Source organism: Mus caroli, unplaced genomic scaffold (genome assembly GCF_978045245.1).
Source record: "Mus caroli unplaced genomic scaffold, Mus_caroli_1 scaffold_1, whole genome shotgun sequence".
NCBI lineage: Eukaryota > Metazoa > Chordata > Mammalia > Rodentia > Muridae > Mus > Mus caroli.
In genome coordinates this window covers 168,984,315-168,997,389 of record NW_028227256.1, presented here as the reverse complement: position 1 = coordinate 168,997,389, position 13,075 = coordinate 168,984,315, and the positions used below count along the sequence as shown (strand labels likewise).

The window sequence follows — 13,075 nt, the reverse complement described above, 5'->3', positions numbered from 1 at the left end:
TACAGGAGCATGCTACCACATCCAACTGCCGGGATGCCCTGTAGCTTTCATCCAGCATCAGTCAGGTTGTCCTTTGAGTAGGGTCAGAGTTCATGGGGAAACACTTTGGCAGGCTGGGAAATTAATGTGGACATTTTTACTTTTTTTTTTTTTTTTTTTTTTGATGGCTTCTTAACGAGTGATTGAAGGGAAGTAGATCGCCTGGCTTCTTTATTTTTCTCTTTGTAAGCCGGTCTGTAGGTATATATATATATATATATATATATATATATATATATATATATATACACTGTAGTTGTCTTCAGATACCCCAGAAGAGGGCATCGGAGCTCATTACAGATGGCTGTGAGCCACCATGTGGTTGCTGGGATTTGAACTCAGGACCTTCAGAAGAGCAGTCAGTGCTCTTAACTGCTGAGCCATCTCTCCAGCCCTGGCTTATATCTTTTAAAATGTAGTTTAATAAGGGCATTTAAAGGCTTCTAACCTACCACCCAGCAGAGGTAGTGGGAAGGAAAGCTTAGTAACCAGACATTTGTACGTCACTGGTCTGTCAAGATAACTCAGTGGGTGCAGGCTCTGGCCTCCAAGCCTGAGGACCCGAGTTTGATCCCAGGATCCACGTGTCAGAAGGATCCACACTCCGCAAGCTATCTCTGGCTTCCACGTGCTTGAGGCACACCTCCATGCATACATAAAGTCAATGAATGCGTGTAATAAAGTTTTGTGTGCTCTACTAAGTGACCACACTTGTGATTCGGAAGATAGTGACAAAGTTTGGTTCTGAAGTTTTGCCCTTGTGTGGTGCAAACCAGCTTCCTCTTGGTCATGCTGTGGGAGTCACTGACATTCTTGTTAAGACTCACTGTCCCCTCTTCCCCAGCCTTCCTTGTAATTATGGATTTACAAAAGACAGACGTAAACCAGGAGAAAACCCAGGACAGTAAAAGACTTAACACACAATGTTTATTTCCCTAAATCTGCCTTCACTCCTGGCCCACCATTTCTCTGTTCCACATTTCTGAATACAGGGTCTTACCTATTTCAGTCGGTCTCTAAAATGTCACCCCAGCGTGGCATAGATCTGGACCTCTGCTAGACTAGGACCTACTTGGTGTTCTTACACGGGCTTGGAGGTGGGTTGTTGGGAGAGTTGGCTGGAGTTTGGGGACCTGGAGTGTGACCTGCAGAGGGGTGCGAGCTTTGCGGTTCATCTGGGTTGTCTCCTTGGATGACCGGGGAGCTGGGAATTATGGTTGGATTTGGTGCTTGTTGTACAGTCTTGGTGACAGATTTCTTCTGTTTCGTCTGACTGTCGGGATCGAAGGGCTGTTGGGACAGGGTGTGGTATTTCTCATTAGGCCCAGGTTGTTCCCAGTCACCCTCAGAATCCAACTCCCTTTCTTAATAGGCCCCCGGCAGGCAGGAGGAGGTCAGGGTTTGAATAAGAGCAGTTAAATTTAACCTCCCCCTTGGAATTCTTTTCTACTGGGGTTAGAGGTGGGGAACAAGGTGGCTTCTTTGTTTTGTTCCTTCAGACCTTAGTGATGAGGGACTGGGCAGCATGAGACAGATTTGGTTAGAGGTCCCCTCCCTTGGCTAGAACAGTGATTGGCAGAACAGTTTTGAGGCTGGAAAGAAATGGGGGTTTTGGTTAAACAGGAAGGATAGATACCTTGCCTGAGATCTCAGGACGCAGCCCATTACAGGCGTTGAGTAGATCAGGATTCTTGTGTATCCATTTGGTGAGGTTGTCGGCAGCTGTAGTTGTGCGGGCGGTCAAGATCACCTTAGCAGGTGGGATCTTCAGGGGCATTTGCCAGGTGCCCATGAAGGAACCCCAAGGACTTGCCTAAAGGAAAAGGGATTGTTCACCAGGTCTTCACGGCTGGTAGTGTCTGCTTGGCGGGGCTGTCTGGCTTCACGGCCACTCTGTTGTCTTGCCAATGCTTAGTAAGGAAACACCTGAGAGAGGGCCTAAGGCAGTGGCTTACCAAGTAAAAGGGAAGCTTTGCTTCTGTCAGTTTCTTCAGTTCGGCTGTTTTCTAGTCCCTTTCCTTCCAACTTAAATTTTTCATTCTTAGGCTAAGTGTGAGAAAGGAGTCCTGGGCATAAATATTGTCATCTGAAAACATTGCTTACATGTTTTCAGGACTTCCATGTGCTAACCTCAGCTCCGTCCTGGCAGATAGAGGGTAGGGGCATCACAGATTGGACTTTAGTTTTCTGTGTGACTGGAGCTCTGCTTTTATGCATTAGTTCTTTTTGTTCGTTTTGAGACAGCATCTCTCTCTCTCTCTCTCTCTCTCTCTCTCTCTCTCTCTCTCTCTCCCTCTCTCCCTCTCTCCTCCTTGGCTATCCTGAAATTCACTGTGTAGACCAGGCTGGCCTCAAACTCACAGATTCTCCTGCCTCTGCCTATTGAGTATTAAATCCCCCCTGGGATTAAAGGTGTATGCCACCACAACTAGCTAGCTCCTCCCCACCCCCTTTTTTTCTGGTAGAAGGGAGGTGGGGAATCTCACCTTGGAACGGGGCACTGAAGGCAAGAGATGCCCTCGATCGTTGGCGATGATCTGAGTGTAACCTTCATGAGCAGCGATTTTCTGTATTTTGGGGTAGAAAGAGAAGTGCCTGAAGTGAAAGAGGGGCTTGGAGTAAAAGTATGGGAGAGAAACACATGGACTGTTCAAGGGCTAAGGGACTTAGGTGACAGAGAGAACCAGTGAGGCCAGTCATCGGAAACTGGCCTTGGAGAGGGGCACTGAGCTCAGAATACCTCTTTTGTTGGCCTGGCAGGAGACCAGTTCTGCAGGTACGTGGGTAAGTAAGCTTTTTCATACTGTGGAGAGAAAGAGGAGAGTTCCTGTGAGATGGTGACACTGTTCTCTACAGTTAGGTGAATGCTAACTCACTGTGGCAAGGGTATATAGGGAGGAAGCTATCTTAAGGGAGGTAGGTGCTAAGACAATGGTTGCAGAGTATAAGGAGATCTGACCTGGGCACTAAGTCTGGGAAGAAAAGCCTACCAGCTGGAGGGAAGGGTTGAGAACTGACTCTTGTGTAGGAAGATGCCCTGACAAAACCCAACAGTTGGTATGCCAACCTACAAACAACACGAAAAGAAGAGAGCTAAATACAAAGAAAGACGAGATTGTGTCTGGCTTTGCAACGCTGCATATTGAACCCAGGATCTTGTGCGTGCTAGGTAAGTATGAGATTATAATCTGTTTGCTCAAGATGTGTACCGGGGGTGTAGCTCTGAGTTACAGTGCTTATCTAGCATGTACAGAGCTATGGTCCTCAGTGCTAGTGGGTAAAGATGAATTTTAAGGAGCTGGTATAAAGTATGTGTGTGTGTGTGTGTGTGTGGTTAGACTATTTTGTTTTTAAAAATGCAATTAAATGTTAATGTTTGAGGTTTATTGTGTTCTACTGAGCACTACAAAATTTAATTTTTAATTTTCACATAGCTGCTAAAACCTTTTAAATTATATTTGTGACTCACTGCTGGAGACTGCTAGATTAGACCAAGGGATGGTAACCAAATCCACATTGCTACCTGCTTTTGGAAGGCCAAGGGGCAGAAAACGCCACTTTATTTATTTATTTATTTGAGGCTGGGTTCCACCTTTCTGTCCCTGCCTCCCTGGCAAGAACGTTTTTTTATTTGTAAAAATAGACCATTTGTAAAACTATTTGTAGACATAAAACAACCATTTGTGTTGCTTTGACAGAAGGTAGTTGGCCAAGGTGGCACACACCTGTAAGCCTCACGATTAGCAGAGGAAGGTAGGAGGGTTGTGACTTTGTGGTCCAGTCTGAGAGAGGTAGGTAGTAGGCAAGACCTTACCTGCCTACCTACTCACACACATACACATAAACGAAGAAAAAGAACAACACTAAACTGGGAATACTAAAGAAGGAAAATATTTTCTCCAAAGGAATTCCAAAAGTGTGTAGTCAATATTTTGTTTCTTTTCTTACTACAAGACTCTGGCTGGCCTGGAACTCTCTATGTAGACCAGACTGACCTCGAACTATCAGTGATTATTTTGTGTCCTTGTTTTCATTCTCTCTCTCTCTCTCTCTCTCTCTCTGTGTGTGTGTGTGTGTGTGTGTGTGTGTGTGTGTGTGTGTGTGTGTGTGTGTGAGGGGGGAGGGGTTCTCTTGAAGCTCAGGTTAGCCTTGGACTCAGTATGGAGCCCCAGAATGCCTTGAACACCCATCCTCCTGCCTCGGGGACCACTGGGGAGCATCTCTACCCCTATATTTTGAATTTTTCTGAAACAAATTAGTGCTAACTTTCATGTAAATAGATATGACTTTGTCTCTTGACTTACAAAGCCTAAACTGCTTACTCTGGCCTATAAAAATAAAATCACTGCTTCCTGGCTTACGGTCTACAAATTTAACCCAGATCCTCTTTGCTTGTTCCTGGGCCCTCCCAACCATGAGATGAAGCACCACCTCAACCCAGTCAGAATCTGATGGGAGCGGGTAGATCTGGAACATAAACTCAAATGTAAAAGGGTGAAGAGCAAGCGCTTACCTGGTTGGCACTGTAGTTAGTAGCCATGATCCAGTGCTGTTTACACTTGTTGCCTGGCAACTGCAGAAGGACAGCCTTCTGGGAGTAACTCCCGGTCAGCAGGGGTTGGGCTACGTTCTGTGGTTCACACTACCCTCTTCCTTTCTCTCCGAAACGTAGGTTCATTTTCATTTTAGAATATAGAGGCCCAAACAAACATGAGAAAATGAACTGAGAAGTAGCCATGGATACCTTGAACACCCTGTCCTCCTGCCTCTGCTTCCAAAATCCCGGGACCACTGAGCAGGACCGAGCAGGACCGAGCAGGACCGAGCAGGACCGCTGCATTTGCCTCAGTTACTATGCTTTGAATGTGTCCAAAACAAATCAGGGATAACTTACATGTAAATAGCTGTTTCCCCAACATACGTTAAGTCTGCTTCAGAATGTCCAGGTTGTCTTTGAATGACATCTTCAACTATTTAAACAAACTTTGAGACCCCCCGCCCCCAGCTGAGGGTGTGAGACACTGTGGTATAATGAACTAACTAAGCCTAACTCCCCATCCATCACATCCTGTAGTGATGGCCTGCTTTGCACACTGACGGATAAGGTGAATGAAATGTTCACTCACAGTGGGAATTGGGCGCTGCCAAGATGATGCTCACAGGATAACAAAGGCACAATGCTTAGGAAGCAACCAACTGGTTTGTTCCCAAAAGGAAATATATGTCTTATCCTTGGTCCTTAAGTGACTCCTGTCTCCTCCATCGCTCTACAGTCACAGGACCCAAGATACAGCTTCATGGTGTTGGTTAGGATATGGGAAATCAGGACGTAGGGTGGGACACTGAGTAGGTACCAGGGCCTGAGCCTATTAGCTATAAAACCAAGAAACCCTGAGAGACATTGAAATTTCTGTTAAGTCCATCTACTCATCTATTGGGGTGTTAGAACTAAAGAGGGCTTGTCAGTTACATAGTCTTAAGTTTAAAAAAAAGAAAAAAACCCAAGTTGTCCAAAGATACTTAAGAGCCAGATATGACTGTGCACGCCTGTAATCCCAGTATCCAGGAAGTGGAGACAGGAGGATCTCAAGTTCAAGACCAGCCTTGGCTATGTAGTAGGATCCTGTCTCAAAAAACCAGGGAAGGGACTCATGAGCCCCCCCTCCTTCCTGGGGCTATGGAGGCAATCAACTGTTGCTGGGGGAGGGGCTCACAAGGCCCTGCCCTTTATGTTAATGGTTTCTGGAGAGGGCACGATCTTCTTTTCAGTGTTGTAGCCAGCCACACTGGTAGGTGGTCCATGCTCCTATGAATAACCTCCCACGTGTGCAAGCATCTCTGAGCTCAGTGAGACATACACACGCACTCGAACACTCTAGAGCATGGTCACGCCTCTAACCTCAGAACTTGGAGGAGTCAGACCTCTAAATTTGAGCCAACCAGGTTTACATAGTAAGTTCCAGGCCAGTCAGGGATGCATAGAAAGACCTTATCTCAACAACCAAACAACAAGAACAAAAGTTCACGTGAAGTGAGAAGAGGGTATGGGGGAAGCAGATGGGGTCCACTGGGAGGGGGAGGGGCATAAGAGCATAAGAGGGTGAACGGATTCAGAATCCTACATGTATGAAAATGTCACAATGAAACCCATTATTCTATAGATCATAGGTGCTGGTTTGAAGGAAGGACGTGGGGTGGGGAAGGGAGCTGGGGAGATGGCTCAGTGACTGGGAGTGCTCTCTGCTCATCCAGTGGAGCCAAGCTGGCTTTCCCAGCGCCCATGGCTCTCAGCCTCTGTAACCACAGCTATGTGGAATCTGACGCCCTCTTCTGAAACAGCTACCTCAACTCACACATATGATTTTAAAACAAATTATTTCTTTTCAAGAAAGAAAGCAAGCTGCATGTGGTTGTTTATACCTGCAATCCCAGCCTTTGGGATGCTGAAGCAGGAGGATGGCTCCAAGTTTGGGTTACTTGAGGCTGCCTCCAAAATTCAGTGGGAGATAATTGTTAGTTCTTTCTTCCCCTAAAATGTTTCTCCTATCCAACCCAGCATAACGATACTCCTGACCCTTCCAGATAATGGGGTAAGAACAGCTCTTATTACAGACTCTGACAGTTCACAGCTGGGTAATGTGACATAGGCCAGCAGCCCCGTGTGCTCTGTCCCCGTGGTTCTCATTACTCTCTAGAGTGATGGAGGACAGAGGAGTTATTTTAGGATCAAGGGCTGTCTCTGCTCTCGAACATCCATTTTGCCCACAAGAGGCAAAGTGACAGCTCTGTAGCCATGGCTTTTCTGGGAACTGCTGTCTTCGTTAACTATCAAGGCAGTTTTCCCTCGGCGCTGTGGGCAGTGTGTGAACTCAGACCTAAGTGAGGACAACATTAATGTCCATCCTGGAGCCAAATTATCTGGATGAAATTCTGGCTGTGCTTGGAAAATGAGGCCTTAGAAAAGTTCTTCAGCCCGGGCTTTAGCGACCTTGCATGAGAAATGTAGACTGTCCTACTTCAGAGCATTAACTGTGCTAACATGGCCTGTAGGCACTTCATGCAAAGAGGGCTCAAGAATTTTACTGGCTTAAAAGTGCCTGGGGTGGGGATGGGAGGTGAATGTGAGGTGCACACTTTTCATCCCAAAAATTGGGAGCCAGAGCTGGTGGATCTCTGAGTTTGAGGTCAGCCTGCTCTACATAGTGAGTTCCCAGTCAGCTGTGGCTACACAGTCTTTTTTTTTTTTTTTTTTGAGACAGGGTTTCTCTGTGTAGCCCTGGCTGTCCTGGAACTCACTCTGTAGACCAGACTAGCCTCGAACTCAGAAATCCGCCTGCCTCTGCCTCCCGAGTGCTGGGATTAAAGGCGTGCGCCACCATGCCCGGCCTTTACACAGTCTTAATGTGTCTCAAAACAACAAAAAGAGTATCCAGAGGTGATCAGCAAGATGGCTCAGTGGGTTAAAATACTTGCCTGAGAAGCCTGATGGGCTGAGTATTGTCCCAGAGCCCATGTGACAAAGCCAACTGTACCTGTAAGCCACGCACTCCTCTACCTAGACAGATGTGCAAGATAGCGCCCACCTGGGCTGGAGAGATGGCTCAGCTTCATCCTCTCCCTCTCTTTCCCTCCCTCCCTCCCTCCCTCCTTCCCTCCCTCCCTCCCTCCCTCTCTCTAAACATGTCCAGAAAGCACTTGGATTTCCTCTTCATGTAAATGAAGCATTCCCAGCACCCAGCACCTCAGCCCTAGCCAATAATGTACACTCACCTCAAAAGCCCTACCTACTCTCCAAGATTTATATAACCTTTATTATCCCCAAATAAAGAGACAACACACACACACACACACCCCTCAAGACAACCGAGTTCCTGTGAACCGATTACAGAGAAAGATTCTGTCTCAAAACAAAACCATGAAAAAACCATGTATGATGTATGTGTGCTATAACATGCGCTAGTGTAGAGGACTTCTTTTAATAACCACGTGTGCACCACTGAAGGTGCGCACCTCATCCGCTTTGCGCGCTGAACACGGAAGCTTCTCCTGAAGACAGGGCAGCAATGCCACTGCGCATGCGTCACTTGGCATGTGCGCATGTCAGTAGCATACATTAGGAAATAAGGTTGTGGAATCAAAGAGTCAGATTTGGGAAACTGCTTTTCACAGACATTCATTTCGTCCTTGAACCGCTTCTGAAAGTCTCCTAGCAGGTCTGGGGATGGAACTTAGTAGAGGAGTTGTGTCGTGTGTTCATGTGGAGCCCTGGTTTCAAATCCAGCACCTCAGAAAACAAAGAAAACAGAACCCACACACTCAGACGAGTCAAGCAAGTTTGGGGCAGACACCAAAAGCTTAGCTCTCCAAATAGCACAAGCATTATGTACTGTGGTTTATCTAATTCACCATCGGACAAAGTGTGAAACTTAGACCTCTGCCACTAGACAGGGGCTCTAGACCACGCTGGCTCAATCCCCTATGTAGCTGTGGCCTTCAACTTCTGACCCACCTGCCTCCACTTCCTGAGTTCTGGAGGCCTAGCTGTCTATCACCATACCACACTTGAAACACGAACTTTTCTTTTTTAAATCTAAGACTTATATTTTGTGTGGTGATTCTGCACAGGGGCTACGCTGATCTCTGTGTTATTCTAACTTTAACTGTGTGCTGTGGTTCACACCTGTGATCTAAGCACTTAGAGAAACTGTGGAAGGAACACTCTTTTTTTATTATTATTTTTGTTGTTGTTGTTTTTTGTTTTTGGGGACAGGGTTTCTCTTGTAGCTCTGGCTGTCCTGGAACTCACTCTGTAGACCAGGCTGGCCTCGAACTCAGAAATCCACCTGCCTCTGCCTCCCAAGTTCTGGGATTAAAGTCGTGCGCCACCACTGCCCGGCCAGCTTGCACTCTTAATGGCGTAAGTGGTTATTACTCGACTTAGGCATCTGTTTCCCTTCTTGGGCGGTTTGACACCAGAACCATTAGATCTGGTGATGTTGTCAAGCCTCCAAGATTTCTCCCAAATAGCTCCAAGGAGTCCTGCTTGTTACTTCACTGGTCCCAGCGGTAACTAGGTGTTGGAGTGGAGAGCCAGACTTTGTAGATTCCCCCATACAAGCTGAAAGCAGTTGGTGCATAGTAAGGCCAGAAATGATACAGGACTACAAAGGAAAGTGCTTCAGTTCCAAAACACCTGGGTTCTTTTCTGAGACTACAGCACCCCCTAATGGAAATTGTTATTATCTCTTTCTTTACTCTGTGTGTGTGTGTGTGTGTGTGTGTGTGTGTGTGTGTGTGTGTGTGTGTGAGAGAGAGAGACAGAGACAGAGAGAGAAAGACAGAGAGAGAGACAGAGAGAGCACGAGAGGAGGAGGAAGATGAGGAGGAGGAGAAGAAGAAGAAAGAAGAAACTAGAATTTGTCTTCAAAACAAAACTGGCCTAGATAGTTTCACAGAGTATTCCATTAAACCTTCTTTTTCTTTATTCTGTAAGAACCAGGGGTTGAACCCAGGTGTACATGGTAAGCAGCACTCTCTCACTGAGATACATTCCCTATCCTTTTAAATCTCTTTTAGAAATTGCTTTTCTTGGACTAATAGGGTGGCTACATGAGTAAAGGCACTCGCCACCAAGCCTGACAACGTGAGATTGATCCCCAGATCCTTATAACGGCAGGCTAGCCAGGCAACAGCGACCTAGGCCTTAACATCTTACCTAGGCCTAAACATTCCATTTAGGCCTTACTATTTGAGATTGGAATATTTGAGGTCAGCTTGGGTTACACAGTGAGACTGTCTCAATGGGACAAAGAGGATGAGTTTATTTTACTTTTTTTTTTTTTTGTTGATTGGAAGCAAGAAGTTTATGTTCCTTTGGTAACTTTCTTTTTTAAATGCTGGGCTCAGTGGAGGAAGCCTGCAATCCAGTCTCCTCAGGAGACTGAGGCGGGAAGACGGTAAGCTCAAGGCCTTCCAGAACTAGAGCATGATTCCAAGGACAGTTGGGACATCAGTGAGATCTTGTCTCAAAATAAAAACATAAGATGGAGTTGGAGATGTTGCACAGTGGTGGAGTGCCTGTCTACATGTGAAAAACCAGGGTTTAATTCTTAGTTGTGTGTGTGTGTGTGTGTGTGTGTGTGTGTATACAGGACCACTCCCTGTTACTGGCTAATCTTCATTGTCAACTTGACTAAATTGAAAATCACCTAGGAGACACACTTCGAGGTGTCTGTAAAGGTCCTGTCAGGTTTAACTGTGAAGAGCAGACCTTGCGTGAATGTGGATCACATGGACTGGAGGTCCATACTGAATTCGATGGAGAACGCTGCCTGCCTGCCTGTGTTCTTCTCTTCCACATCCTGACTGCAGACTCAGTGTGACCGGCTGCCACACCCCCCGATACCATAACCTCCTCAGCACGGCAGACTGGACTCTTGAACTGTGAACCTAACTCTTCACTTCCTAAGTTGCCTTTGTCACAGTGATGAGAAAAGTGACTAAGACACAAGCCTGGTGGAATCTTGTACTATTCCAGGACATTGACAGCAAGGAGCCCATCTAACTTTAAAAAATAAATATAAAACCAACCGGGTCCTCATATGGAGTTCCAGGACATCCAGGACTAAAGAGAGAGACCCTCAAAAAAAAAAAACCCTAAATAAATAAACAAACAAATGACATTTAAAGAACTCCAAAAGTGGGAGACAGAAGTGGGAGCCCATCATGTTCCAGGGGCTTTGTAGCAACACCCGATAGGGATAGCTTGTCTCTCCTTCAAAATCAAAATCAGTGACACTTGAGTTAGGAAGACTTGGAGACTCAAGATTGATGATAGGTTGAGGTGCTGGAATCTTCTGGAACTGTTCACTCACGTGACTGGAAATTACACCGGTTGTGAGGTATACTTCCCTGGTAAATTGTCACGTATTGTTTGAGATTTCTAGGAACTGGTTCTGGAGCTGAGATTGTCCATTTCCTCTATTTCAGACCCCAGCATGCTTGTCAAAGTGACCTCCAAGACCCCTTATCTGTGAATGGGCTGCCCCACCCTGATTCTGTGACAGGGGAAAACGGGACATTAACTGCATCTTAGCTGAGGTTGCAGGCAGGAGCAGGCTCATGTGGCCTCTCAGAAGATAGCATTTTAAAAAATGAATTTTATTTCGTTATTTTGCTATCAGGGCATTTTATTTCTCATGTTCAGGATGGCGGGTTCTAAGTGTATCCCAAGACAATGAAGAGGAAGATGTGTCACCTTGTATAATGAAACCGGTGACATTTCCTCTTTAGTCAGTTTCTCCCAAGGAGGAGATATAGGCTACATTGCTCAAGTAAGTACACAGAAATAGCATAATAAAGGGTAATGACTGGAAGCTATTCAGTGACTACAGTTAAGTGTCCGGTCTTACTCTTTTGAGACATCCGTATCCACCCTCAGGTTTCTAATGTGTTTCCTGCATTTTCCTAAGCTGCTCTCTCTCTATCTTTCAGTATTTGTCCTTAAGTCTGTATTAAACAAGGTGGCATCTACACCTACAATGAAGACCGGCACTCAGGACGTGGAGGCAGGAGGTTAAGTGCCAGTACTTGCCGTCTCTCCGGCTCCTGAAGAACACTTCTGACAAATTTTACACATGAAGGTTAAGAGAAAGAGAGACTAGGGAAAGAAAAAGGCATACTTAAGTGTGCGTAAGAGCTCCTCGAGGGAGAGCCATAAGTAAGTATTTTAACACGAGACATATATACCTAAAGTTGTATCTCAAAAGGTTGCTTAGGAACACACGTTTATTGAGTGGTTCTAGAGAAATCAACAGGGTTGCTCAGAGGGCATCTGGTGAAAGTCCTGGGAACACTGCCTCTTCACAAATTGAAGGGTTGTAATGCCTTAAGTAAGTGTTGCTAATTGGGCTTTGTAGTCTGATACTTTGTAGATTCCTCTTTCTTCCACCCTTGCCCACCCTTCCAACCCTCTAATATTAGATAAGAAAGAAAGAGAATAAAAAGGAAAGGGAGCTACATTATGGTTAGACTACTTCCTGTTCATTAGCAGTGTGGAGCTCTTTGGGGGCAAGTTTAATCTTTGCCCACAGGATATCTAATTTCTTCTTGTTTCTTCTTTGCAGACAACTACTTAGCAAATACTTAATCTTTCTCGAAACACACCTTGACCAACAGCAACCAACCAACAACCCACCGCACCACTCGGGACCCTAGCATTTATAGACCCTCTGGAGAGTCCTCAAATTCTAAATGTCACACAACTGCAGAAACTATCTGCAGTTGGCAAAAACGTGCCTCTGCTAGAGCACGAAGCAAATCAGAGTCAGCTGCTGTGGACCGAATGAAGCAGCCCCATATCCCATACCTGGGATTAAACAAAAATATATGCTTATAATATTTCTGTGTTTTTAAAATAAACCAAAATTTCAAAATTGTCACTACACTGCATTATTCTTTTATTATTATTATTATTAAGATAGGGTTTTTCTATGTAGCCCTGTAGACCAGGCCTTGAACTCAGGCTTGATCCACCTGTCTCAGCCTTCTGAGTGTTGTGATCGCAGTGGTACCCACCAACACACACACACACACACACACACACACACACACACACACACACACCAATCCCCCCCACAGCTCTGGCTATCTTGGAACTTATTATATAGACCAACTTGGCCTCTGCTTCCCAAGTGCTGGGATTAAAGCTGTCCACTGGCTCTGTAGAACAAATTTTAAGTCAGTGGTTCTCAACCTTCCTAATACTGCAATCCTTTAGTACAGTCCCTCATGCTGTGGTGACCCCTAACCATCAAATTATTTTCATTACTACTTCATAACTGTGATTTTGCTGTTATGAATAATAATGTAAATGAATATCAGATATTCAGAACATCTGATATGAGACCCCTGTGAAAGGGTCATTGGATCTCCAAAGGGGTCTTGACCTACAGGTTGAAAACCACTCTAAGAAAGAATTTGTGACATTGATGTAAATGTTTGGACCTAGGTCCATCACTTAATAGAATGGGATCAC

At 45.5% G+C, this 13,075-nt stretch overlaps 1 protein-coding gene across 1 annotated transcript; it reads right to left on the bottom strand.

Moving 5' to 3' along the window:
• Window positions 1-940: 940 nt before the first annotated feature.
• Cfap126 (cilia and flagella associated protein 126) lies at window positions 941-4,653 on the bottom strand. The gene is made up of 5 exons (XM_021173252.3): window positions 4,553-4,653; window positions 2,780-2,842; window positions 2,526-2,606; window positions 1,676-1,852; window positions 941-1,329 (listed from the first exon to the last, which is right to left on the bottom strand). Exons 1-5 carry the CDS (start codon window positions 4,577-4,579, stop codon window positions 1,108-1,110), a joined length of 570 nt encoding a protein of 189 aa, XP_021028911.1. The 5' UTR covers window positions 4,580-4,653; the 3' UTR covers window positions 941-1,107.
• Between the last annotated feature and the right edge of the window lie 8,422 nt (window positions 4,654-13,075).

Coding starts and splice junctions, on each gene's coding strand:
- Cfap126 (XM_021173252.3), bottom strand. CDS start 4,579: ATGGCTACTAACTACAGTGCCAACCAG. Junction 2,607..2,779: donor CTGCCAGGCCAACAAAAGAG/GTATTCTGAGCT, acceptor CCCAAAATACAG/AAAATCGCTGCTCATGAAGG. Junction 1,853..2,525: donor CTTCAGTGCCCCGTTCCAAG/GTGAGATTCCCC, acceptor CTTTTCCTTTAG/GCAAGTCCTTGGGGTTCCTT.